Genomic DNA, 24,771 nt, shown 5'->3' with positions numbered 1-24,771 from the left:
TTGCCTCATGTTATAGAAGAACTTAGCGAAAATCATATCCCTAGTCAGTGACAAGCCAGGATTGGAACCTAGCCAATGCAATTCACCATTATACTATATTCCCATCCCATAGTAAATGTAATAAATGACAGGTGCTTTAGAGGGACTTCAGAGATTATTACAATGTTTAAAAAGCAAACCTTGGAATTAAATGAAGTGGAAAAGAATTTTTAACCTTTTAAAAGCACCAATATGCCAAGTATTTCAGTATGGTATAATGGAAAGAGCATAGGACTTGACTAAAATCCTAAGATGGAACCTCGGGTCTACTGCTTACTAGATGTTTGAACTTAGGCAAGCCACTTAGCCTCTGAGCTTATTTCCTTATCTATAAAATGAGAATGATAGTAAAAATAATAATAATAAGATAGTAAAAAATAGCTTTCCATCTAATTTCACAGCATTTAAGGATTGTGATAATTGATATAAAAAGTAAACATTAATAACTACACAGATGATTGTTGTCATGATGATAATTATCTGTCTGCCTTGTTTCCATGACAAAGGGCAAGAAGTGCCAATGGACTCAATTGTACATATCCAACATTTGGACCTTTGTCCTTTGAACTTAAATAGGCACTTAGAAAAGTGAACAGGATTAAGAAGTTTTCTTAATGTCGGTGACTTAATTTTCCTCTGGGTCTTTATTTCTTTTCTGTTTCTCAGAAGAAATGTAGGTATACATTAGATGTATTACCAAGCAATTTAAATTTTGTTTCTGGCTATTAGGTATTAATATTAATCGAGGCCTCCTGTGCTTGGGAAATGTAATCAGTGCTCTTGGAGATGACAAAAAGGGTGGCTTTGTGCCCTATAGAGATTCCAAGTTGACTCGACTGCTTCAAGGTAAGTCCAAAGTACTTCTAAAAATAAGAGAGAGTAACTCAGAATGATAGTGCTGAGAAAGCAAAGATTAAACAGGTAAAAAGCCAGCTATTTGAACTGTCACATACAGAGTTCTCTAAATGATAAATAGGAGAGAGAGCTGTTGGCAGGCAGGCTTCTAAGATAATGGAAAGATGTCTTCATATATGACTTTGAGAGCCAAGAAATCTATAGAGCGCCAACTGTACTTAGTACATTGCACCTGAGATTGAACTTGGTTACTGTTCTTTAGTTATTAGTGCTACTAAGCAGAATTCCCTGGAGAATTAAAATCTACCTAGAGGGGGCATCCTAAGAATGTTTAATCCCAATAGTGGCTCCTAACTTACTAGGGCAAGGCCCCAGTTGTTTTAACCTAATTAATTGTTGAGGTCACAATCTCTCTTGAAAATGGGGACACTTGTTATAGGATTCTAAACTATATCATTTTACACAGCAGAAATCTTAGTATTTTTTATATTGACATATATAAGAAATTTGTAGATATCTAAGAACTTTTTCTTACGGCACTGAGTTTTAAGTCGCCAGCCCAAATGGACAGCTTCGCTTGCATCCTACTTGATTGATTTCATTTCCTTCTGTTGTTCTTTATTGTTCTTTTTCAGATTCTCTAGGAGGTAATAGCCATACTCTTATGATAGCCTGTGTGAGTCCTGCTGACTCCAATCTAGAGGAAACATTGAATACCCTTCGCTATGCTGACAGAGCAAGAAAAATCAAGAACAAACCTATTGTTAATATTGATCCCCAGATGGCTGAACTTAATCATCTAAAGCAACAGGTATAAGGAACTTAAAATTTGATGGGAAAAATTACAAGTATGTGAGTGGAAAGAGTTTCTGTTTTTCAGTTTCTCCTTTATCAGAAGTTTAGAGATGGTTAAGCAATATGTTAGTTTGGGGACCTCTTAAAGTAACTCCTATTAACGTATTTTCTATCTATTTAAGATTAGAGATTTCACTGAGGCCAGACAGGTAGGCAGGGGCCAGATTCTGAAGTTCCTTATATGTCTTGGAAACTATGAAGAGCCGCTGAAGGGTTTTAAATAAGAGGGTGATGAAGTGTGTGTTTTAAGGAGATCTCTCTAGCAAGTGTGGAGAAAGTATATTAGAGGTAGGCATGACCAGAAGTAAGAAAATTAATTAGCCTGTTATAATAACCCAGATGAGAACTATGGCCTGAACTAAAGATAGTAGCAATAGAGATGAAGAGAAGGGGGCAAATTAGAGCAAAAAACAAGAAGGTGGTAGAATGTATCAGGCTACTTGCTAACAAATTTCATGTGGGGAAAGAAGTGTGTGTGGCAAGAGTCAAGGTTGGTTCCGAAGTTTCTTGATTGGGCAACTGAGTAATTGGTAGGATAATCTCTGAGTCAGGAAATATAGGGGGGAAATAGGGTAGGTTAGGAAAATGGAAATGATGAGTTCAGTTTCAGGCATTTTGAATTTGGAGGGCTTGGGGAACATCTAAGTAGAAATGTTTAAACATAGCTGACTGTATGGGTTGAATGTAGAGAGATCTAAGCTGAAGATAGAGATTTGAGAGTCATCAGCATTTAGATAGTATCTGAATTTATGGAGTGGATGAGATCAAAGAGTGCCTGGCACATTAAAGGTACTCACTAAATAATTGTTTAATAAGCAAATGAAGAAGAGAAAAAGGCCAAAGACAGAATTCTGGGAAATACCAGTATTTAAGGAATGGGGAAAGAAGAGAAGACAAGAGAGATTAACAAGGATTAGACATGTAAGAAGAAAACCAGTGGTATCATGGAAGCCAAGGGAAGAGCATTTCCAGGAGGGTGTCAAAAGTATAAATTTACAAAGAAATATAATGTAAGATAAGGATTGAAAAGTATCCCTTGGTTTTTTTTCAACAAGGAGGCTATTGGTGACCTTAGTGAGAAGGTCAAGGTAATGATAAGAGCAGGCTGCTACAGAATAAAATGGATAGATAGAATGGTAGATAAGGAACTGGAGGAAGCTTCTTTTAAGAAGGCAAGGTGAAAATAGACAATAGTCAGGTAGTGAAGGATCAAGGGATGTAGGTCTGTGTTGTTAAAATACGGAAGAGACTTGAACAAGTGGAAGAACCGGTTGGGAGAGACTGAAACTGAGAATAGGGACTAGCTTGTAAAAGGCTGTCTCTAAGTAGTTGAAATTCTAATTACAAATAAGGAGGGATTTGCTTTTTTTTTTTTTTTTTTGAGACAGAGTCTTACTCTGTTGCCCGGGCTAGAGTGCAGTGGCGTCAGCCTAGCTCACAGCAACCTCAAACTCCTGGGCTCAAGCGATCCTCCTGCCTCAGTCTCCCGAGTAGCTGGGACTACAGTCTGTTTCCTTCTTTATCTCCTTTCCTCCTAGGGTTCACGATAGAGAATATAAGTAATTTACCTGTCCACAGTATCATTTGAATTATAAAATACCATACTCAGTTCTGTCCCCTGTTTTCTTTCATGTTTATTTCTATTGCCAAAAATGCCCTTCTTCCTGTTCATTTATTTGCTCATTCATTCCAACATTAAATATTTACTGAATACTATTGTGTGACAGGTACCATGCTGGGATACCTTATTGAACAAAGCAGACATAATTTCTACCTTTGTGGAACTTAGTGCCTAGAATGACAGACAAATACAAAACATATAATCATACATAATTGTAATATATAATATTATATAATTATGGCCTACGATAGTGTGTTATGAAAGTATGGAACAGTGCAGGATCTTCTATTATACAGTCATCCCTCTGTATCTGCTAAGGATTGGTTCTAGGACCCTGGTAGATACCAAAATCCATGGATGTTCAAGTCACTTAGGTAAAATGGCATAGTATTTGCATATAACCTATACACATCCTCTCATATACTTTAAATCTGTGGTCCCCAACCCCCAGGCTGCAGACTGGTACTGGTCCATGGCCTGCTAGGAACCAGGCTGCACAGCAGGAAGTAAGCAGCAGGTGAGTTAGTGAACCTTCATCTGTATTTACAGTTGTTCCCCATTGCTCGCATCACCACATAACCTCTGCCTCCTGTCAGATCAGCATTAGCATTAGATTCTCACAGGAGCACAAACCCTACTGTAAACTGCACATGTGAGGGATCTAGGTTGTGCGATCTTTATGAGAATCTAATGCCTAATGATCTAAGGTGGAGCTGAGGCGGTGATGTTAGTGCTGGGGAGTGGCTGCAAATACAGATTATCATTAGCAGAGAGGTTTGACTACACAATAAATATAATGTGTTTGAATCATCCTGAAAGCATCTCCCCTCACACCGCTCTGGTCCATGGAAAAATCATCTTTAATGAAACCAGTCCCTGGTGCCAAAAAGGTTGGGGGCCACTGCTTTAAATCATCTAGATTGTTTATAATACCTAATATAATATAAATGCTATGTAAATAGTTGTTATATTTTTAATTTGTATTGTTTTTTATTGTTGTATTATTATTTTTTATTATCTTTTTCGAATATTTTCGATCCACAGTTGGTTGAATCTGCGGATGCAGGACCCACATATATGGTGGGCCAACTATATATCTAGTCTGGATAGACTTCTCTGAGGTAGCAACATTTGAGCTGAGATCTGAGAGACTGAGTAGAAATTAACTATGCATAAAAGAAGGAAGAGAGTTCCAGGGAGAAGAAACAGCATGTGTAGCAAAGTACTGTTGATCCTTGAACAACAAGGGTTTGAACTGCATGGGTCCACTTACATGTAGATTTTTTTTCAACCAAATGAAGATCAAAAATGTAGTATTTGGGGATGAGAAACCTAAGTATATGGAGGGCCAACTTTTTGTATGTGCAGGTTCTGCAGGGCTGACTGCAGGACTTGAGTACATGTGGATTCCTGGAACCAATCCCCCAAATATACTAAGGGACAACTGTATAATGGCTAAGAGCATTGACACTGCAGCCAGATTGCTAGGTTCAAATCTTGGCTCTATAACTCACTAGCTATGTACCTTGGGTGAGTCCTCTGTGCCTCAGTTTCCCTATATGTACAATGGAAATAATAATAGTACCTACTTCATAGGAGTTTTGTGAGGGTTAAATGAGTTAATACAGGTATAGCACTTAGAACAATGCCTGGCATGTATCAAGTACTGGAACAGTCTGAGTTAGGAAAGAGTATAGTACATTTGAAGAACTCAAAGAATATCAGTGTGACTAGAGTGTAGAAAGGAAAGAGTACAGACATACCTCAGAGATATTGTAGATTCAGTCCCAGACCACCACAATAAAGTGAGTCACACAAATTTTTTGGTTTCCCAGAGCATAGAAAAGTTATATTTACACTATACTATAGTCTATTAAATGTTCAATAGCATTATGTCTAAAAAATGTACAGACCTTAATTAAAAATACTTTATTGCTAAAAAAATGCTGACACAGAGACACAAAATGAGCACATGCTTTTGTAAAAATGGTGCCAATAGACTTGTTTGATGGAGGGTTGCCACAAACCTTCAATAGTATCTGTGAAGCTCAATACAGTGAAGCACCATAACCGATGTGTGCCTGTATTCCAGTGTTATGAGGCTAGAGGGAATGCAGAGGCCTGATCAAGGGCTCATGGACCATGTTAAAAATGATTTTAAGCTGGGAAATAACATTGATAATTCACATTTTTAAAAGATGGTCTGGCTGCTGTGTAAAAATGGATTATAGTAGAGCAAGAGTGGATTCATGGAGACCATTTAAGAAGGTACTGCAGTAGTCCAAATGAGAGACACTGGTGGCTTGGACTTAGGGTGATGGTAATAGTGACAGAAAGAAATAACCAGTGAATTAGATAGGGGAATGACACCCTGATTTCTGGCACGTGGAACTGGATATTCACTGACCTAGAGTGCACTGGAAAAGGGCAAGGTTAGCAGACAACTAAGTGGAAATATCAGGTAGATAGTTGAATGTAAACGTCTAAAGTTCAGAAAGATCTGCATTTGAGATAAATTTGAGTTTATATATGGTAATTGAAACCATAGACAGAGAATATAAGGAGACAGTATAAAGTGAGAAGACTGATACTAAGGCTTGGGGGATTTTATCATTTAAAAAGGCAGAGCAAAGATGAACCAAGAAAGAGACTTAGAGGATCAGCTAGAAGAGTAGAAGGAAAACCAGAAAGTGTGGTGTCTGGTAAGCCAAATACTACCAAACAGTCAATCAAATAAAATGAAGACTGGCAAATGACTGTTGGATTTAGTGACATGCAGATCACTGGTGAACTTAGCAAGTTTTTTCAGTGAAATGATGTGGGCAAAAATCAGTTTGGAATGGGTTAAGGAGTAAAGTGAGGGGTAAACGAAAGGAATTGGAGGCAATTGGTATAAACTATTCTCTCAAATTTTGATGCAAAAAAGAAAAATAGGATGAGAGAGAGGAAGTGGGGTTTTTGTTTTAAGATGGGAGAGACTTGAACATGTTTTAATCTTAATAAGAAGAATCTTGTAGGAAGCGAGAACTTGAAAATATAGAAGAGAGAAGGAGTAACAATAAGATTCATAAGGAAGCAAGAAGAGTGGGGATCCAAAGCACAAGCAAGGAGACTAGTCATTGGAGGCAGAACAGCTCCTCTTGTGTCATGGAAGGGAATGGGAGAGGATGCTTGCTCATGGGTTCTGGTTTAAGATCCATCTCCATGAAGCCTCCCTTTGATTATTTTAGGGTTTTGTTAATTTGTTGCTTCTCAGAACCCTGAAGTACTTAACTATTCCTGACAATTTAGCATCTTCTGGCTTGTATTATTTCCTACTATTTTAGGCTTTAGGCTTGTCTTCCTCAACTAGATTGTAAACACAAGAGAAAGGACCATATTTTATTTTTGTATGCACCTACATTACACAGCCCAGTGCGAGTTTGATTTAAAAAATAGGTACTCTTCAGCTACTCGGGAGGCTAAGGCAGGAAGATCTCTTGAGGCCAAGAGTTTGAGTCTGCAGTGTGCTATGATTTCACCTGTGAGTAGCCACCAAACCCTAGCCTGGGCAACATAGCTAGACCCTAGCCTCTTAAAAAGAAAAAAAAAGGTGTTCAATAAAAACTTAAGATGCTTGGATAAAAGGGACAACTCAACTTCTAAATAATAGTTGTTCATGTAATGTTGATTGTTCTTTTATCATTGGTTCATCAATCCTGATGCCTTCTGTAGTATCTGAAATCTGCCTTAGATTTCATAGGCATTGAGTAAAATTACCCTACTGCTAATTGTGGTAATTTCACCGCCAAGGGATAAGTAGCATTTGATTGGTGGCTAGCTGATTATTTTTCTTTGCTTCTCCCAGGTACAACAGCTACAGGTCTTATTGCTACAAGCCCATGGAGGTACCCTGCCTGGATCTATGAAGTAAGAGTCATAGATTAATTTTAAATGTATATTCTAGTAAAGGCTATTTCTCCTAATAATTGTTTTTCCCTGATTTACTAAAGTTTCTGATAGCATTTGGTGTGAAGGTATGGATCTTACCAATCTTGCTGACTATTTAGGACTTAGCTAGTGATGTTCGAAGTAGTCTAATGTAACAGAAAGAACATGGGTTTTAGCCTCAGAAATTTATTAGTTGGAATTCTGTGCGGAAGAGCTGTCTCTTCTTCCCCTTTGTTTATTTGACTATTTAGTTTTATCTGTATAGATGCATGGATATTTATTTTATTCTGTGGGTTAACATCCAGTACTGTCATTCATTTTATTGCTCAAATTGTTTCTCCTTTGTCCATTAGGAGCTCCATTGGGTTGGCTCTTATGTTCTTTAATAAATTCTCAAGTTTTGACATTTCTATAAGATGTTCCAAACCCATCTTGTATTTTCCCTGCCCTAGTTCTGGAATCAACCATGTCTCCAAGGAGGCTTGGTTTCTTTTTTTTTTTTTTGGAAAATGGTATTTAGAAACCAAGATCTGGGGACTGGAGATAGCTGTGCTCATTGTTACTAGAGTTTCATTGCACCTGGGCCCTCTGAACAGGTAGAGCTTGCAAATCTGCCTGTATAGTAACCCATACATACACTCTCATCTATATTTTTGTATCTATTTATCTGTAGATATTAAAAAGGGAAAAATAGATAAACTCAGAGAAATGTCATTCCCTCTTCATCTCTGCTACCCTGTTCCCATGCCACCCCTATTTCCATTCCTCCCCCTGTATTTAACCAGTCCCTTTAGTTTCTGGTTTAGCCTTCCTATATTTCTTTTCAAATGAGTAGATTACCTGTATATTTTCTTATATCACCTTTCTCATATGAATGGTAGTATACTGTATATAATGACAATATATTCTTTGTGGTTTTGCTTTGTTTAGTATTTCCTGGAAATCATTTCTTACCAGTTCAGAGAAATTTTCCTCATTCTTTTTTACAGCTGCCTAGTATTCTTATTATGTGCATGTGCCATATATTAATTCAACCTCTCTCCTACATATACACATTTAGGTTCCCAATATTTTGCAATTACAAACATGCTATAGTGCATAACCTATATGTATATATTTTGGTATCGTTAGAGGCTTAACTTCAGGGTAGATTTCTAAAAGTAGGATTGCTGGGGCAAAAGGTAAGTGCTAACGCAGTTTTGTTAGGTATTGCCATATTCCCCCAGAAGGGTTGTACCAGTTTGCATTCCCACCAGCAGTGTATGAGAGTGCCTATTTCCCACAGCGTCAACAGCAGAATGTATTGTCATACTTTTTCAATTTTTGTCAATAGGTGAGAAATACTATAATGACATTTTAATTTGCATTTCTTTAATTATGAGTGAGTTTGAGCATTTTTCCATGTTTGAGGGCCACTTTTATCTCTTTTTCTGCTGAACTGTCCATATCTTTTCCCATTTTTCTATCTGATTTTGTTTGTCCTTTGGTCCTTTTTTAATAACTTGTAGTAAAATGTATATAACATAAAATTTACCATCTTAACCATTTTTAAGTATACAATTCAATGGTAAGTATGTTCATAATATTGTGCAATCATCACCACCATCCATCTCCAAAACTTTTCCTATCTTGCAAAACCAAAACTCTGTATAGTAACTCCCCATTCCTTTTCCCCTCAGACTCTGACAACCACCATTCTGCTTTCTGTCTCTATGAATTTGACTACTCTAGATATCTCATATGAGTGGAATCATACAGTATTTGTCCTTCTGTGACTGGCTTGTTTCACTTAGCATAATGTCTTCAAGGCTCATCCATATTGTAGCATGTGTCAGAATTTCCTTCCATTTGAAGGCTGAATAATATTCCACTGTATGTATATACTACATTTTGTGTATCCATTCATCTGTCTATGAATACTTAGGCTCCTTCCATCTTTTAGCTGTTGTGAATAATGCTGCTGTAAATATGGGTGTAGAGTTGGGCGTGGTGGCATATGCCTGTAGTCCCAGCTACTCAGGAGGCTGAGGCAGGAAGATCACTTGAACCCAGGAGTTAGAGGCTGTAGTGCACTATGAGTACACCTATAAATAGCCACTTCACTCCAGCCTGGGCAACAGCAAGACACTGTCTCCTTAAAAAAGGAAAAAAACATGGGTATACAAACAGCCATTCATATCCCTGATTTTAATCCCTTTGGGTATGTACCTGGAAGTAGAATAGTTGGATCATATGGTAATTCTGTTTTTAATTTTTAATTAAACTTCCACACTGTTTTCCATAGTGGCAACATCATTTTACATTCCCACCAGCAGTGTACATAGTTTCTAATTTTTCCATATTCTAACCAATACTTATTTTCTATTTTTGTTAATAATAGCAACCTTAATTTTTACCCTTATTTTTAATAGTTCTTTATATATTAGTGATATTAGCCCTTTGTCTGTGGTATATGTTACAGATATTTCTCCCAGTTTGTCAGTTGTCCTTTATGGTGGTTTTTTTTGGTCATACAAAACATTTTTGTTTTTGTTACATTATTACATATATTTTTCTAAGTCTCATTTTTTTTTTTTTTTTTTTGAGACCGAGTCTCGCTTTGTTGCCCGGGCTAGAGTGAGTGCCATGGCATCAGCCTAGCTCACAGCAACCTCAGACTCCTGGGCTTAACCGATCCTACTGCCTCAGCCTCCCGAGTAGCTGGGACTACAGGCATGTGCCACCATGCCCAGCTAATTTTTTCTATATAGATTTTTAGCTGTCCAAATCATTTCTTTCTATTTTTGGTAGAGACGGGGTCTCACTCTTGCTCAGGCTGGTCTCGAACTCCTGACCTCGAGCGATCCACCCTCCTCGGCCTCCCAGAGTGCTAGGATTACAGGCGTGAACCACCGCGCCCGGCCAAAACATTTTTAATTGTTCATAGTAGTTCATTAATCTTTTTTATTGCTTCTGGATTTTCTTAGCAGCCTTATTGAGTTCTAATTTAAATACCATAAAATTCACTCATTTTATGTGTACAATTCAATGATTTTTAGTAAACTTACAGAGTTGTACAACTGTCACCACAATCCAGTTTTTAGAACATGTCCATCACCCCAAAAAGTTCTCTCATGCCCATTTGCAGTCACTCCCATTCCCACTCCCAGCCCAAGGCAACCACTAATCTATTTTCTGTCTTTATAGGTTTGCCTATTATTTCATATACATGGAATCATAACATAAGTACATGGTCTTTTTGTCTGGCTTCTTTCATTTATATTATGTTTTTGAGATTCATCCATCACACATGTTAATCATGTGTCAGTGCTTTATTCCCTTTTATTGCTGAATAGTATTTCATTGTCTGAATATACCACATTTGTCTATTTACCAGTTGAATTTTTAGGTTGCTTCCACTTTTGGACTATTATAAATAATGCTATTGTGAACATTCACTTGCAAGTTTTTATATGGACATATGTTTTCATTGGGTAGATACGTGAGAGTGGAATTGCTGGGTTGTATGTTTAACTGTTTAAGAAGCAGCTAAACTGTGGCTACACCATTTACATTCTCCCCATGCTTCTGGATTTTGATTAATAGATAGAAAGCCTTTCCCTACACCAAGGTTAAAAGAGGAATTCACCTGTGTTTTCTTCAAGAACTAATGTCATTTTATTTTTTACATTTCATTTTTCCATTTGGTGTTTATGCTGATGTATGATGTAAGCCTGTTTTGCTACCTTTATTTTTAATACCTCATTTGTTTTTTCTGATTATAAAAGTAATACATTGCTTCTTGTAGAGCATTTAGAAAAATATGAAGAATAAAACTTAAAAGTTGTTATAATTTCATCACCCAGAGATGACTACCCTTCTCTTTCAATTTTCCCTCTTTTAGTAATTTAGTCTGGGTTACTTGATAATATTTTAAGAATGTTGGATAAAGTGAAGAAAGCTAGAGTCCCTTAAAGGCCTATTCTCACTATACTCATTTAGAAGCAATTGATGCTCTTCCTTTTTTTTTCAATTTAGCACAAACATGTCACATTTGATAAGACTAATGAACACAAGACTAAAGAAAACCATTCCAGACTTCTGACTGTCTAGAACATACTAAAAGATATAATTTCAGCTGCAAAAGTAATAGATTCTAAGAAACAGTTGATGAATCAAACAAACTCCCTTGTTCAATGTTTTTTGGTTTTGGTTTTGGTTTTTTTGTAGACAGGGTCTAGCTCTGTTGGCTAGGCTAGAGTGCAGCAGCATTGTCATAGCTCACTGCAGCCTCAAACTCTTGGACTCAAGTTATCCTCCTGCCTCAGCCTCCCAGGTAGGCTGGGACTACAGGTGGACACCACCATGCCCAGCTAATTTTTCTATTTCCTGTAGAGATGGGGTCTCGCTATGTTGCTCAGGCTAGTCTCCAACTCCTGAGCTCAAGCGATCCTACCGCCTTAGTATCCTAAAGTGCTAGTATTACAGGCATGGGCCACTGCCCCAGCTCATTGTTCAATGTTTTGCAGAGAAATAAATGCTACTTCTTTTCTCAAAAATGTATATGTATATTTTTAGAGACATTTTGTAAGGCATTTTATAAAAAGTTCATTTTACATATATGAATCTTTTGGGTTATTGTCCTTGGATTATATTCTTTTGTTTGTGAATGTGTGCCATTAAAGCTTTCATATTTATTTTCTGTGTTTGTCAATTTACTTATGCTCAGCAAACGTGAATTCCGAGCCTTGGTAATTAAATAGCATGAGAAAACATTGGTTTTCTGTTGTATGTTCTTTTTCAGTCTGATCTTTGCCTGGCCCTAATCCTGTTTTCTGCTTTACTCTTAAAGACTTACCCCATCATATGGCTGTCCTATCTCATGTTGAGGTCTTGTAATATAATATATCTATAATCTTGCCAAAAACCCTTTTTTCCTTACTACTATGAGAGCTTTTATATCCGGTATTCTCTGCATTCCAACAGTGCCTATCTCTGTAGTCAGCATAGTAGTTAAGAGCATGGACTCTGAAACTAGACTGCTGAGCTCAAATCCCAGCTTCACCATTACTCACTAGTTGTGTGGCCTTGGGTTATTTAACCTCTTTGTACCTTGACTTCCTCAATTGTAAAATGGGGATAACAATAGAATGACCCTACCTCATAGAGCTGTTGTGAGAATTAAATAAGTTTAATATAATAAAGCATTTAGAATACAACTGAGCACATAATTCTGTGGGAGTGTTAACTATTATTTTTTCTTTCTTTATATCTTTATTCTATAAGTTTTCTCATATTTTAAAAATTTTTAATTTTTTATTCATCTTTTCAACTTCTTGTTAAAAACTAAGACACAAACACAAACATTAGCGTAGGCCTACTTGGGGTCAGCATCATCAATATCACTGTCTTCTACCTCCACATCTTGTCCCACTGGATGGTCTTCAGGGGCAATAATACCCATGGAGCTGTCATCTCCTAGATAACAATGCCTTCTTTTGGAATATCTCCTGGAGGACCTGCCTGAGACTCTTCTTATTAGGACATTAGTTAAGAAAGCTACCATGTCACTAGGCAAGAGGAATTTTTCAGCTCCATTGTAATCTTTTTGTTTTATTTCAGAATATTACAGGGGTACAAACATTTTGGTTACATGAATTACTTTTGTACAGTTTGAGTCAAAGTTATAAGTGTGTCCATCTATTATTATTATTAATTGTAGTAGTATTTAAATATTCAGTCATTAGCCTCAAATTGCACTGAAGAGGGTACCCTAAGTGCTAAATTTGGAAAAATCAACGGTTGACTTAAATATGATTTTCCCATCTAGATAAACCCTGGAAATTTTTAGGGGGAAAAAAAAAACTATTGAGTTGAAAGTATCATTACTTTGAAGTTTGTCAACTTACATGAATGATGCATGGAAGTTTTCAATTTAATAAGAATAAGGAAATAAGGAAACAGCAATCTAAAATAACACTTAAATTTACTAATAGTTTATTTTTATAATCCATGTTTTAATGGAACATTCCTTCATAAGAGTCTTAGTAAATTCTCAACAGTGTAATATGAGGCCTTATTGTGTGGCCTTGCTATTAACTTTTTGATAAAGAGCAGTCTAAAATCTTCTATGAGAATTGATAGGGGTCTTAAGCTGGGTGAGAGGGCGTCTGTCTACTCTATTCCTGAAATCCTTTTCTAGCCTTTATTGAGATTGAGAACAGCTGTTCCCTGTCCTTTTTTTTCTCTTTATCATAGGCTTGACAACTATTCATTTTTCCCTTCAGTCTCCTTTAGATCAAATCTTCATATTTCTTCTGATCTTTTTTTACCAGTCCTATTTTCCAGTCTTTTGAACATTTCATCCCAGTGGATTAAAAAAAAACTATGCTTCTTATTGGTCTGCTTCACTAGTCTTGAACTGATATCAAGTGATATGTATAAGTTCCAAAAGTTCTTACCTATATGTATTCCTTCAAGCTATTTCTGTCCCTCCCTTTCACTCCTATGTGAAACGATACCATTGTTGCCAGCATCCACTCTAAGTAATTTAAAATTGGTAGGCAAATGAACAGGAGGTCATCAGTTTTAAGCAAAGCAAGCATTTAGAAGGAAGCACTTATTTATAAAGAATTGTGAAATGTGCTCTTAGTGGCCACTGGTCATCATTTCAACTTTCTAACTTTTTAAACGCTATTTCCCTAAACTTTACAGTAAATGGATAATTAACTTGTGTTGAGAGCTTACATTTTGACCCTGAGCAGTATCTCTTCTACCTCCTCAATTCTTCTTCCTTCCCTACTATCCTGATTTTTGATGAAGGATCGAGGGTGGGAAGAAAAGGGAAAGAACATGTATTTTAGCTACAGTTTGCCTTCACTTCTTACCTATAGGACACAAATAGAAAGATCTTAAACCAAGAGCCAAGGTAGAGGTTATTCATCCTGTTGCAATCATATCTGGCTCTGAATTATAACCTCTTCCAAACCATTAAAATACTTCAAGGGCGTGTTTCTTGTTCATACAATATGCTACCTAACTGAGGGGATAGATTGTGTTGGACACTGTTTTCCTAGACTTTTGGGGGGTAATTTTAACCTAATCCCCCACCCCAAAGGCCTGTGGGATATATTTTTACCCACCTTTGATATAGGTGTTATCAATCAGATATTTTTCTAATATGTTACTTATTTTGTTTTAGTGTGGAGCCATCAGAAAATCTACAGTCTCTGATGGAGAAGAATCAGTCCCTGGTAGAGGAGAATGAAAAATTAAGTCGTGGTCTGAGCGAGGCAGCCGGTCAGACAGCCCAGATGTTGGAGAGGATAATTTTGGTGAGGCCCCAAGACTAAACTACTAGCAATCTAGACATTTACTAGCTTAAGTTTCCAAAATATTTAACATGCTTCTCATTATGACAGACAAGTTATGTGGAAAGAAATGTATTTGTATTACCATACCCTCTTAGAAACCCTTCCAGGGTAAATACATGGGCTTGTAATCAAATATACAGAAAAGTTAAAAGAATCGTACCATGAACATCTATGTATCCACCACAGAGATTCTACATGAATCCCATTTTAAAATAGATTTGTTCTAAAATACCAGAAAGAACCAAGTCCCTCTGTCACCTTAAGTCCTACCTAATCTTTATCTATAATTGCAAGTAACTGTTCCCTCACTAAGATTTTAGTTCTTCTCTATCTCCCTTCCCCTAATGTCACATTTCATATCCCATCCTGACAGCTGCCATGGTGAGATACAACAGCTGGGAAATTAATTTTAATTCATTTTCCATGTGGTTAATTTCCAAATAGTGGATCACTACGTAACTGATTACACCAGTTCTGACTCCTACTACCTGTCTGTCTATCTGATAGTAACCTCCTGGATCAGTGCATGCTGGCTCTGTCATTAAGGTTTTTTACTAGTCTAAATACAGCTCAATCTTTGATAGCACAACCATTGCCAGAAGCAAAAATGAATTTTTACCAAAATGTAACTGAACTTCTGTTAACTTACCTTCATGCATCCATGCACTCTCTAGTCAAGGAAAGATAAGCTGCTTAAAGATTTCTTTAAAGTGGGCTAATTCCTATGTCCATTGTATTGTTCATTACTAGCAGAAGGGTGAAAATGAGATCTAGGGGATTTTTATATACAGTTTTCTGTCTCCAGTGTTATATTTTATGCCTTTCAAGTAACTCTAGAAGCCGTGTTTTCACATGTATGTGAGTGTAGCTGACAGACAGTACTTGTTATTCTAGCCACATACCCATATGACCTTTAAGATTGTTACAATGGCTGCCTGATAGGCTTATTGTTTGATATCCTGTCATAACTTCATAACAAGCACATTTTTGTCCTATATAAACTATTCTTCCCAAATCTGTTATAACATCCAGCATGTTACAGATACTGTGATTGAAATAAAACTGAAAATATCAGTCACTCCCCAAAATGTAGCTGCCTTCTGCCATTTCCTCTTTCTCTACCATCATTCTTGTGCCTTACCCTTTTTCTTGCTGTCTTTTGCTAAAACTAGCCTACCATATCAGATAGTGTAACTTTAAAAAAAAAATCTCAGCTCAAATTTAGTGTGAGGCTCTTTTATGTTTTAAATGCCCTTATGCTGGGGCTAGGGAACAGTGTAGTGTAGGAGGCAGTTTAAAGTAAGTGATTTTTTTGCAAACAGCAGGGAGTAGCATGCCAGGAAGTACTGCTTTTTCCCCTAGTTGCAAAGTTCTCTATGGAATTAAGGCTTCACACTCCACCTCATAGTCTGAGCTTCATGGCAAGCATAAAACCCAGCTGCTTGGATGCTATTTTTAGTAGCTCATGTTGACTGAAGGGCTAATTTCCATGACTCTGTTAAAAAACACATTTCTCACTAAATAACCAAAGCTCACTAAATCCTCTATTACAGCAAAGGCAGCCTCTCTACCTAGGTTTTAATCCATAGGAGTAGGAGAGAGAGCATTACTAGGTGAGGCTGTGAGGCACTGCCACTGATGATCTCCTGTGTCTTTGTTGCAGACAGAGCAAGCGAATGAAAAAATGAGTACCAAGCTAGAAGAGCTCAGGCAGCATGCAGCGTAAGTTGCCTACCAGATATTTGTTAATGACCTATACCACCTTAGTATATAATCATGGATCCTGTGGCCTTTGCAGTATGATTAACCCTTGAGTTCTTTTTGCTTGAATTTTCAGCTGCAAAGTGGATCTTCAAAAGCTAGTGGAGATTTTGGAAGACCAAGAATTAAAAGAAAATGTAGAGATGATTTGTAGCCTACAGCAATTGATTACCCAGTTATCGGTAAGCCAAGTAGGGGCAATGTCAATAGGCATATCACTTTCATTTGTTTCTGTTGATGCATACAAGCCTTTCTAACTCTGCCTCTTACTGAAACAATAGATTGTGAGCTGCTTGAGGACAGAGGTCATGGATCACTGGATATGATCTGAATATTAAGTTGGCCAAATCAAAACACTTATAAGTTACATATGCAATGGCACATTTGTATTTTAATATTCTAATCAAATACCAAAAGCAACAACATAGCAGCGCAAAATTGCCAAGGTAGCAAGAGCAACAGTCATTGATTTGCTGTTCTCTCAGTGTAGGCTAACTTAATAAGAGGCCTTGTACCATCAGGTACCAATTTTAAATGAGCTGAGTTCTGACAGATAGCTTAGAGCAACGAGGAAATACCATAGCTCACTTTTATAACCAATAATAAGTACGTTTGAATGATCGTTCTACCGTAAGTTTTTATTTTTATTTATTTTTAGAATTATTATAGTAGTTATGGGTGTATTTTGGGGATAGGGTTATTTGTTTTTCCCAGAAGAAAAATTCTCACAATCCCACCACCCTTAAAAATCCATTTTCATTTTTTGGTGTTTCTTCTCTTAGTCCTTAGGCATATATGCTTTTTGTTAATTGAAATCATGCTATAACATACTGTGTTAAGAGGTTATGGTTGATTTTGTTCCATCTACACTCTCTTGTTTGTTATTTTGCAGCACTGATATGTATATAAATGCCTGGTACTAACTCCTAGCTCTTGGGTAGAGGTTTTAATTTTATTAAAACCATGAGTCTCCCAAACCTGGACTTCCCCAATGGTTTCTAGAGTTGTCAGTAATATGTCACAAAATTATCCACACATAGATTTATTCTTAAAGAGTAACTGAAAAAAAGTGCCATACAATATTGTTGGGGGGGGAAGGGTTATGATAGCTAGCTCTAAGAAATTAAATGAGTAAACTCCTGAAAGACTATTAGGCAGTATTATAGAATAAGTGGTGCTGTATTAAAACTGTCATGAGCAGTCCAGGATGACAGTTCATTTATCTAACGAACAGGGCACAGTAATTGAGAACCTGGGCTATACAGGCAGACAGACACTGGTTTGAAGCCAGTTCTGCCACTTACTAGCTGTTTGACCTTGCTAAGTGCTGTATTACTGTCAAAAGGAAATAATTTAAGTGACTCAAATGGGGGTTAAATGCATTATTCAGCTGATGCATTCAGGGAGCACCTGAACTCCAGGTAACTTCCCAAGTTGAAGCAGGATTAGAGTTTTATAGGGTGAGGAGAAAGGGATGTGTGCCCTTGTGGTTTGGCTCAGGTAACAGTTTTTGCTGTGAAACTTTTAGTTGGAGATTGTTCCAGTTTTTATACCTCTTCCTCAGGAACATATTGGTGCAATCCTATCCTAATAACTGTCATTATTTTCCAAGAGTTGCTCTTCCAAGTCTTGTAGTTTGTCAGTTGGTCAGGGTTCATAGGTGGGAGGGGTGTCAAGAAAGAGAGGGAAAGGAAAAATGGGTTAGGGTTGAAGGCAAGGAAAACTGGGAACCCTTTCTCATGTCTGTTTTAATTCTTTTTCATTAACAATATAAGCAGAGTGCAGTGGGAGCACAAAGGAAGCAGTGATTGTTACTTGAGAAAGTTCAGGAAGGCATCATAGAAGAAACTGAGTCCTGAAAATGAACAGGAGTTTGCCATGCAGGCAAAACGGAATGGGTAGTCTATATGTAGAGGCAAAGGTATGTGTAGAAGTAAAGAGGTATGAAAGTTTAGCAAATGGTAAGAACTTCAATATGGCTGAAGTATAAAGTACATGCTAGAGTATGGCTATCGTGAGGTTAAATTTCACCATTTATAATTCCACTAAGATATAGCTAAAACATTGGATATATGAAACCTTGTGTACACTGTTTCAGAATTAAGATAATCTAGGCTGCAGAAGCCTACTGGAGCCAAAACAAGCTCAGAAAATAGTGACCTAGAGTACCCACCATTGTTCATGGCCATCACACCAATCTTAGAGGATTTCATACCACCTTATTTCTGGGGCTTTGAGTCATATGGGAAAGAAGAAGGAAACCTGTGGAACGAAATTAATAAAATAAGATAAAGCATCCTCAGTGAGGATCTGGCAATATGACTGGTGCCTGGTGTGCCTGTAGAGGAAGTTGCTAGTGGTGGCTGGCTCAGAGGAACTCTGTAGAATCGCTATGTCTGCCACTAAATGCACTTGGCACATGCAGTAGGAGAGTGCTAAAGATTGCCACAAGCTGATAAAGTTCCTGGATTCCATCCACTGTCATAGTTAGGCAGAGTAAACCTTTTTATCCAGGGCTCCTGCTGGACTCTTGAATCAGAGTTCTCCACATCTATTATTTAGAGACCCTCCCAGCTACATATTTTTTTTTTTTTGAAATATACAACAATGTATCCTGTGGCTTTTCTTAAGACTCACTACAGTGAAAGCAAAAGGTTTCAAATGTAAGTGCTTGTGCCCTTCATTCTGGATTAAAACTATTTTTATTTTAAGTGATGGGTGAACACCCCCCTTTTTCCATTATGAAGGGAACCATTGTTCTTGAATATTCCTCCTGGGGCTTTAAGTGCTAAACTGTACCATTTCTTCCTTTAAAATATAATTCAAGCTAACCTCCTTGTTGCAGTTACCTGTGAGGAAATTCATGCAGTCCTTTCAGTTCCCACAAAACCAAATAATTTTTTTGTTCATATCACCTCCTCCAAGAACAATTTCATAAAAAGCATTTTGCATGCCCAGTGATGATATTACCTATAGCCTACAAGCACAAACTTCATCCTGAAGGGTATTGCTGGTTAATGTAGTGCAATGTACCCTTTCCTTATTCCCCTGACCATCAACTTTATCAAATCATGTCTTTTACCTATAAGAGGTTCTCAATTGTAGCCTTAGAATTGGGGAAAAGAGGGCTGTGAGATTGAAATAAATCCCACTGTTACATATTTACATGTAGGATGATGAAGGCAGAATCCTGCCATGTTCATACAGATCATGTTACCATAGCCCTAAGCTTAAACCTTAGCATTGTGAAATTTCACTGGGCCAAAAGCCAAAAGTGAACTCACAATATCAACGTATCTTCTTCAAGGATTAACCTATCTACTTTGATCCTGACCCTCTGGAAGGTACTAGAAAAAGTCTCCAAAAGCCAAGGTTATAGACCTTAATAATCTAGGATAGGCCTATAACTAGTCCTTATACTGAAAATTGAAACATGGGAGAGAGGAAAAGGTAACCATTAACCTATAATAGATTGATGTGCTGCTTTTAAAGAAGGATTTAGTTATGTCCTGCACTTGGAGAATCACCAGTACTGTAAATCATCATGGGAAAGGATGTGGGTATACTGAAACTTCTTTTGAGTTCTCTTTGAGCCTCACTGATTGGAAGTTTCTGGGCAGAATAAGGAAAATGCTTTACAAAGAGCACTTACTAAGGGCCTTTTCACTCCTTAAAGGTATTAAGATTCAAGTTCCAAAAACTATGTAATGTTTCATAGGACTGGTATAGAGACTCCATGTGCTAACCCTAAATCTTTGTTTGCTATTGAGCTAATAGCTCTTTCACCTATGACCTCCTTAATCACATGACTACCTGGAAATAATCCTTTCTTCCCAGGGCTTTGAAGAATCACTTAAACAGAAGTGGTAATACATATATTACAATGCCACATAAAGCCTAAATTCCAGTGGTGAGAACAGAGCTTGCTCATATGATAGTCTGTAAACAAATTAGTCCTAATTAGTAGTTTTAGATTTCCCTTCTAGGTGGTTGTTGTTCCATGCCCCCAAAAAAGAATTTGCTGTTCTCTGGGAGGGAATTAGTACTTACCCTTTCCCTCCTAGTAACCACTACCTGGAGTAGCTGCATATGATCAGTTCTTACCTACGTGAGAGACAGAGGCTACGGTACATGAGCACATTTTTTCTGGAGTATCCACCTAAGGCATTTATTTCCTTGTAGAGGAATATCTTGCCAACTTGACTGACTTAAAAATCAAAAATAGGCCTCATTCTATTCAGTTTTCTGATGCATTGTCATTATTTGATATGTCTGTTCTTAGAATGGCATGCCCATAAGAACTAGCTAGACTTGTACATTAGTAGAGGTAAACTTAGTGGTAGAAGCATAAAAAGAAAGAGTAGAGTCCATAAAATGGGTTAAACTTTGGCCTGTTAGAATGGCCAAATGTTTCATTCTGGCCCAGTGATCTCTGGCAGAGCAGGAGGAGTGTAAGAAATATGTCAGTTGCCACAAGGCCTTATTTTTTACAAAAACTACACAATTGCCCTTTGTGGAAAAGAAAGACTCTTGAGGAGGTGAGAAATGGAAACATGTGGCTGTTTGGATTTCTTTGACTACAGAATGGGTCCAATGCCTTAAGTGGTCTCTGTATACATTTGAAAAAAAATAAATAACCAATATAAAATCCACTAGTAAGCTTTACTTCGGAATCTTTCCCTAAACCAAAACATTTGTTACTGCAGGATGAAACTGTTGCTTGCATGGCTGCAGCCATTGATACTACAGTGGAACCAGAAACTGTAAGTAATTGGCCCCTTTGTGTAGAACTGGGAGCTCTAACTGTGCCATTTCCTGTAATTTATCGCTCGACTGAAGAAGAGAACCTATGATTGTTACTATCCTCCATAGAATGCCCTGGAAATCTAAAAATCTTTAGTGTAAATCTCAGCTTCATAAAATCCCTAACTTGAATAGGCTCTATGTCTAATAGTGTAACTGGTAATGGGTGGCAGGACTTCTCAGGGGTGTAATGTTCCATATTTGCAATCTAGCTTACTGATTTCTTATTAGATGTTAGTATTCTGCATCAACTGTCCAGCAAGTTAAAATGAGGAAAAGAAATTAGGAAATTATGGCAAAGTCAAAAAAGCATTAGAGGAAAAATGGAAGAGTTTTTTTTCTCAACATACTTTTATGTAGCTGGGATGATCGAGGGCTAAAAGAATCAAGAAAAATATTTGGAGTGTTCAGATCGCAAGAATAGATACAATGTATTATTAATAGATGTTGACTAAAGGTTATAAAGTCAAAATGAAAGGCTGGGCAATGGTTTGCTTTAGACAGCCTTTCCTCCCTGAAATGAATATATGTTGGTAGTTTTCATATTCTGAAAGAAGGAAGATACTAGATCAGGCACTAGCGGTCAGCTGTATAAGAATAAATGAAGCCTTTTCTCCATTTCCACCATTTCTAAAGTGCCATTTCCAGGACCTTCTCTCTTCTAAGGACCCCTTGGAATGAGGCAAAAGTAAGGAATGTTGACCAGATCAATAAAGGAAAGAGCAAGAAACTTAGTTTGCTCTAAAATAGTCTATTAAAGTATATAAGAAATAAGGTGCTTATGAGAGCAGGGAAATAGGCTAGCTCAATTTATTTCAGATGTTTAAAGCAAATGTTGTATGAGAAGCCCCAGTTCTGACTAAACAGATATTGCTAATGGAGAAGTGGCTATCAGACTTGATGAAATAGTGCCTAAGGAACTCCATTTGCTTATTTCTCTTACAAATCATTATTCTTATTTTTTCCAGCAAGTGGTAACCGGTCCAGAGACCAGCAGGTCTTCTGATGAATTCACCACTCAGCATGCTCTCCGTCAAGCTCAAATGTCTAAGGAGCTGATTGAGTTGAATAAATCCCTTGCACTGAAAGAGGCCCTAGCTAGGAAGATGACTCAGAATGACAACCAACTACAGCCCATTCAGTTCCAGTACCAGGTGAACTATTTTCTAGGGCAGTATTTGTTCATGTCTACCATCTCTCTTTAACTAAATGGGAAGAAAACAAGCACACCATTTTTGATGACGAAAAGACAACAAAATGTGCATAGTACAACTGGAGTTGCATCATTGGTTTAAAAAAGGATACATTCAGGATAGGGAAACTGTAATTTTGTTCCATTTAATCTAATGCCTTACCTTATACCACAGGTATTTAGTAGTTTTTTAATGTTATAATAAACTTGGTCCCCACTTATAGAAAAATTGTGTTCTAATAACTATGCTTGGATTCTTAAAAAGGCACATCTTTTAGTAGATGGTCTGGGTAAGACTAGTGGATATCACATGACTTGCCAAATGGCTAAAACTTTTTTCTAATGGTGATTCTAAGTGGCCCTTGCTAATTAATAATCAGGTCTTTATTTAAGGCAAGTCTTTGGCTTTCAGGTTACCCACAAGAAATGGCCCTTTCTCCAGACCTTATTTTCCCTTGTAGCCCAGTGTTTCTCACTGGTTGTCTGTGATCACAGACATAGTGATGCTAAGATGGATGGTAGAAGGAAGGGTGGATTGCTTTCCTGTCTAGCTATATTCTACCACCCCAAAGTACTATATGTTTGTATTGAGAAATAGCTATAGTACTCGTGCTTTTTTTGCCACCAGGTACCCTACATTTTCAGAGTAAAAACTAGAAAAGTATTTCTCATATTTTACTTTCACCATGTTTTTTCCTCTAGGGTAGAAGTTGCTTCCAAAATAATAATTGAGTTGCCAATAGAATTTTTTCCCCTTCTTATTTTCACAGTCTTGTTTAATTTTTTTTAAATTTAATTATTTATGTCACACAAATGCATGTATATAATTTTGAAAGTCAAATACTACAATATGCAGAAAAATAAAAGCAGTCCTGCCCTACCACCTTCTCACCTATTCCTTATGCTAATATAGTACTTTAAGTTCTTTAAGCTGTTTCTTCTGACATTTACCTTCATATTTCTAGATGAGAATTGGCAATATAATTATGTTAATTTAAAATTTTTAGATAGTATTATTGACTTCATACTGTGGAAGATGAGAATATAGCTGTCTTACCTATGCACACTGCCTTATCTCCATCTTTCAAAATGATTATGTAATACTTTTTGATTAAATGAATATTTAGTGTTTAAATTCTTCTGATTATATAAATATGTTTTAAAATTGAGCCACATAGTATAATATGATTACATTTCCTATCTTGTACAGCTTTTTTATTTTCTGGAGTTAATAATCTCATTTTCTAATTTATTTAGTGTTCTATGTACCTATCAATTTTATCACCAAACTTCTTGACAAAACTATAAAAACTCCTCTTATTATGGTCAAACATACCAGATGATTTATCAATCCATTTCTTTCTTGAAAACAACCCTCTTGGAATCTTCTGTCCTAGTCTGCTTCCTCTGGGCCTCCTGCCCAGCCATCAGTCATCCTGGGAATTTACTTCACTTCTCCTCTGTGTGTTGAAACAGATTTCACGTCTTCGTCCTTTTTGCCATACCCTTTTGCTTTTGTAGAGTACAACCCCAATAGCTTTCTGAGAACACATATATGAAAGGAAAATGTTTGAAAGCTTTGCTTGTCTGAAAATAGCTTTTATTTTCATCCTTACACTTGTTAGTTTGTTTGGGTTTAGAATTCTGTGGAAATGGTTTTTCTTCATAATGTTGAAGGCCTTGCTCCATTGTTTTCTATGGGTTGCTGTTGAGAAGTCCATTATGATTCCTGATTCTTTGTATTTGACTTATATTTTCTTTTTCCTCTGGAAACTGTCAGGATCATTTCTTTGTCCTCAAGTGTTATTTAATTTCTCAGTGATGTGCCTTGGTATGGATCTTTTCTCATTTATTGTGCTTGGTGCTTGGTAGGTCCTCCAATCTAGAAATTTATCTCTTAGATGTTCTGCTTTTCTTATCTTCTTTTTTTTTTTTTTTTTTTTTTGAGACAGAGTCTTGCTCTGTTGCCCTGGCTAGAGTGCCGTGGTGTCATCGCAGCTCACTGCAACTTCCAACTCCTGGGCTCAAGTGATCCTCCTGCCTCAGCTTCCCAAGTAGCTGGGACTACAGGCGTGAGCCACCACGCCCAGCTAATTTCTTCGATTTTGGTAGAGATGGCATCTCTCTCTTGCTCAGGCTGGTCTCTAACTCCTGAGCTAAAGTGATCCTCACTCCCACCTCAGCCTCCCAGAGGGCTAGGATTACAGGTGTGAGCCACCATGCCCGGCCTTATCTTCTTTCTAATTTCTATTTCTTTGTCTTTTTCTTCCATTCTATGGGAGATTTCTTTCTATTCCTGGTGAATTATTTTATTTGCCTATTAATTTTCAAGATCTCTTTTTGATCGTATAATTGTTCCTTTA

General features: G+C 37.1%; 1 protein-coding gene across 5 annotated transcripts in view; it reads left to right on the top strand.

Annotated features, from left to right (window-relative positions):
• Positions 1-24,771, top strand: part of KIF4A (kinesin family member 4A) — a 119,338-nt gene that overhangs the window by 51,812 nt on the left and 42,755 nt on the right. For all 5 annotated transcript variants that reach the window (XM_045538689.1, XM_045538690.1, XM_045538692.1 and 2 more), the window contains 8 exons: positions 769-885; positions 1,530-1,705; positions 7,218-7,279; positions 14,481-14,613; positions 16,316-16,374; positions 16,490-16,595; positions 21,120-21,176; positions 22,185-22,370. In XM_045538689.1, coding sequence (XP_045394645.1) covers positions 769-885; positions 1,530-1,705; positions 7,218-7,279; positions 14,481-14,613; positions 16,316-16,374; positions 16,490-16,595; positions 21,120-21,176; positions 22,185-22,370 — 896 coding nt within the window. The remainder of the gene's footprint in view (positions 1-768; positions 886-1,529; positions 1,706-7,217; positions 7,280-14,480; positions 14,614-16,315; positions 16,375-16,489; positions 16,596-21,119; positions 21,177-22,184; positions 22,371-24,771) is intronic.

The sequence above is a fragment of the Lemur catta genome, chromosome X, assembly GCF_020740605.2.
Source record: "Lemur catta isolate mLemCat1 chromosome X, mLemCat1.pri, whole genome shotgun sequence".
In the NCBI taxonomy this organism is placed as follows: Eukaryota; Metazoa; Chordata; class Mammalia; order Primates; family Lemuridae; genus Lemur; species Lemur catta.
The sequence above is the reverse complement of the archived record's forward strand: the minus strand, read 5'-3'. Positions and strand labels throughout refer to the sequence as shown.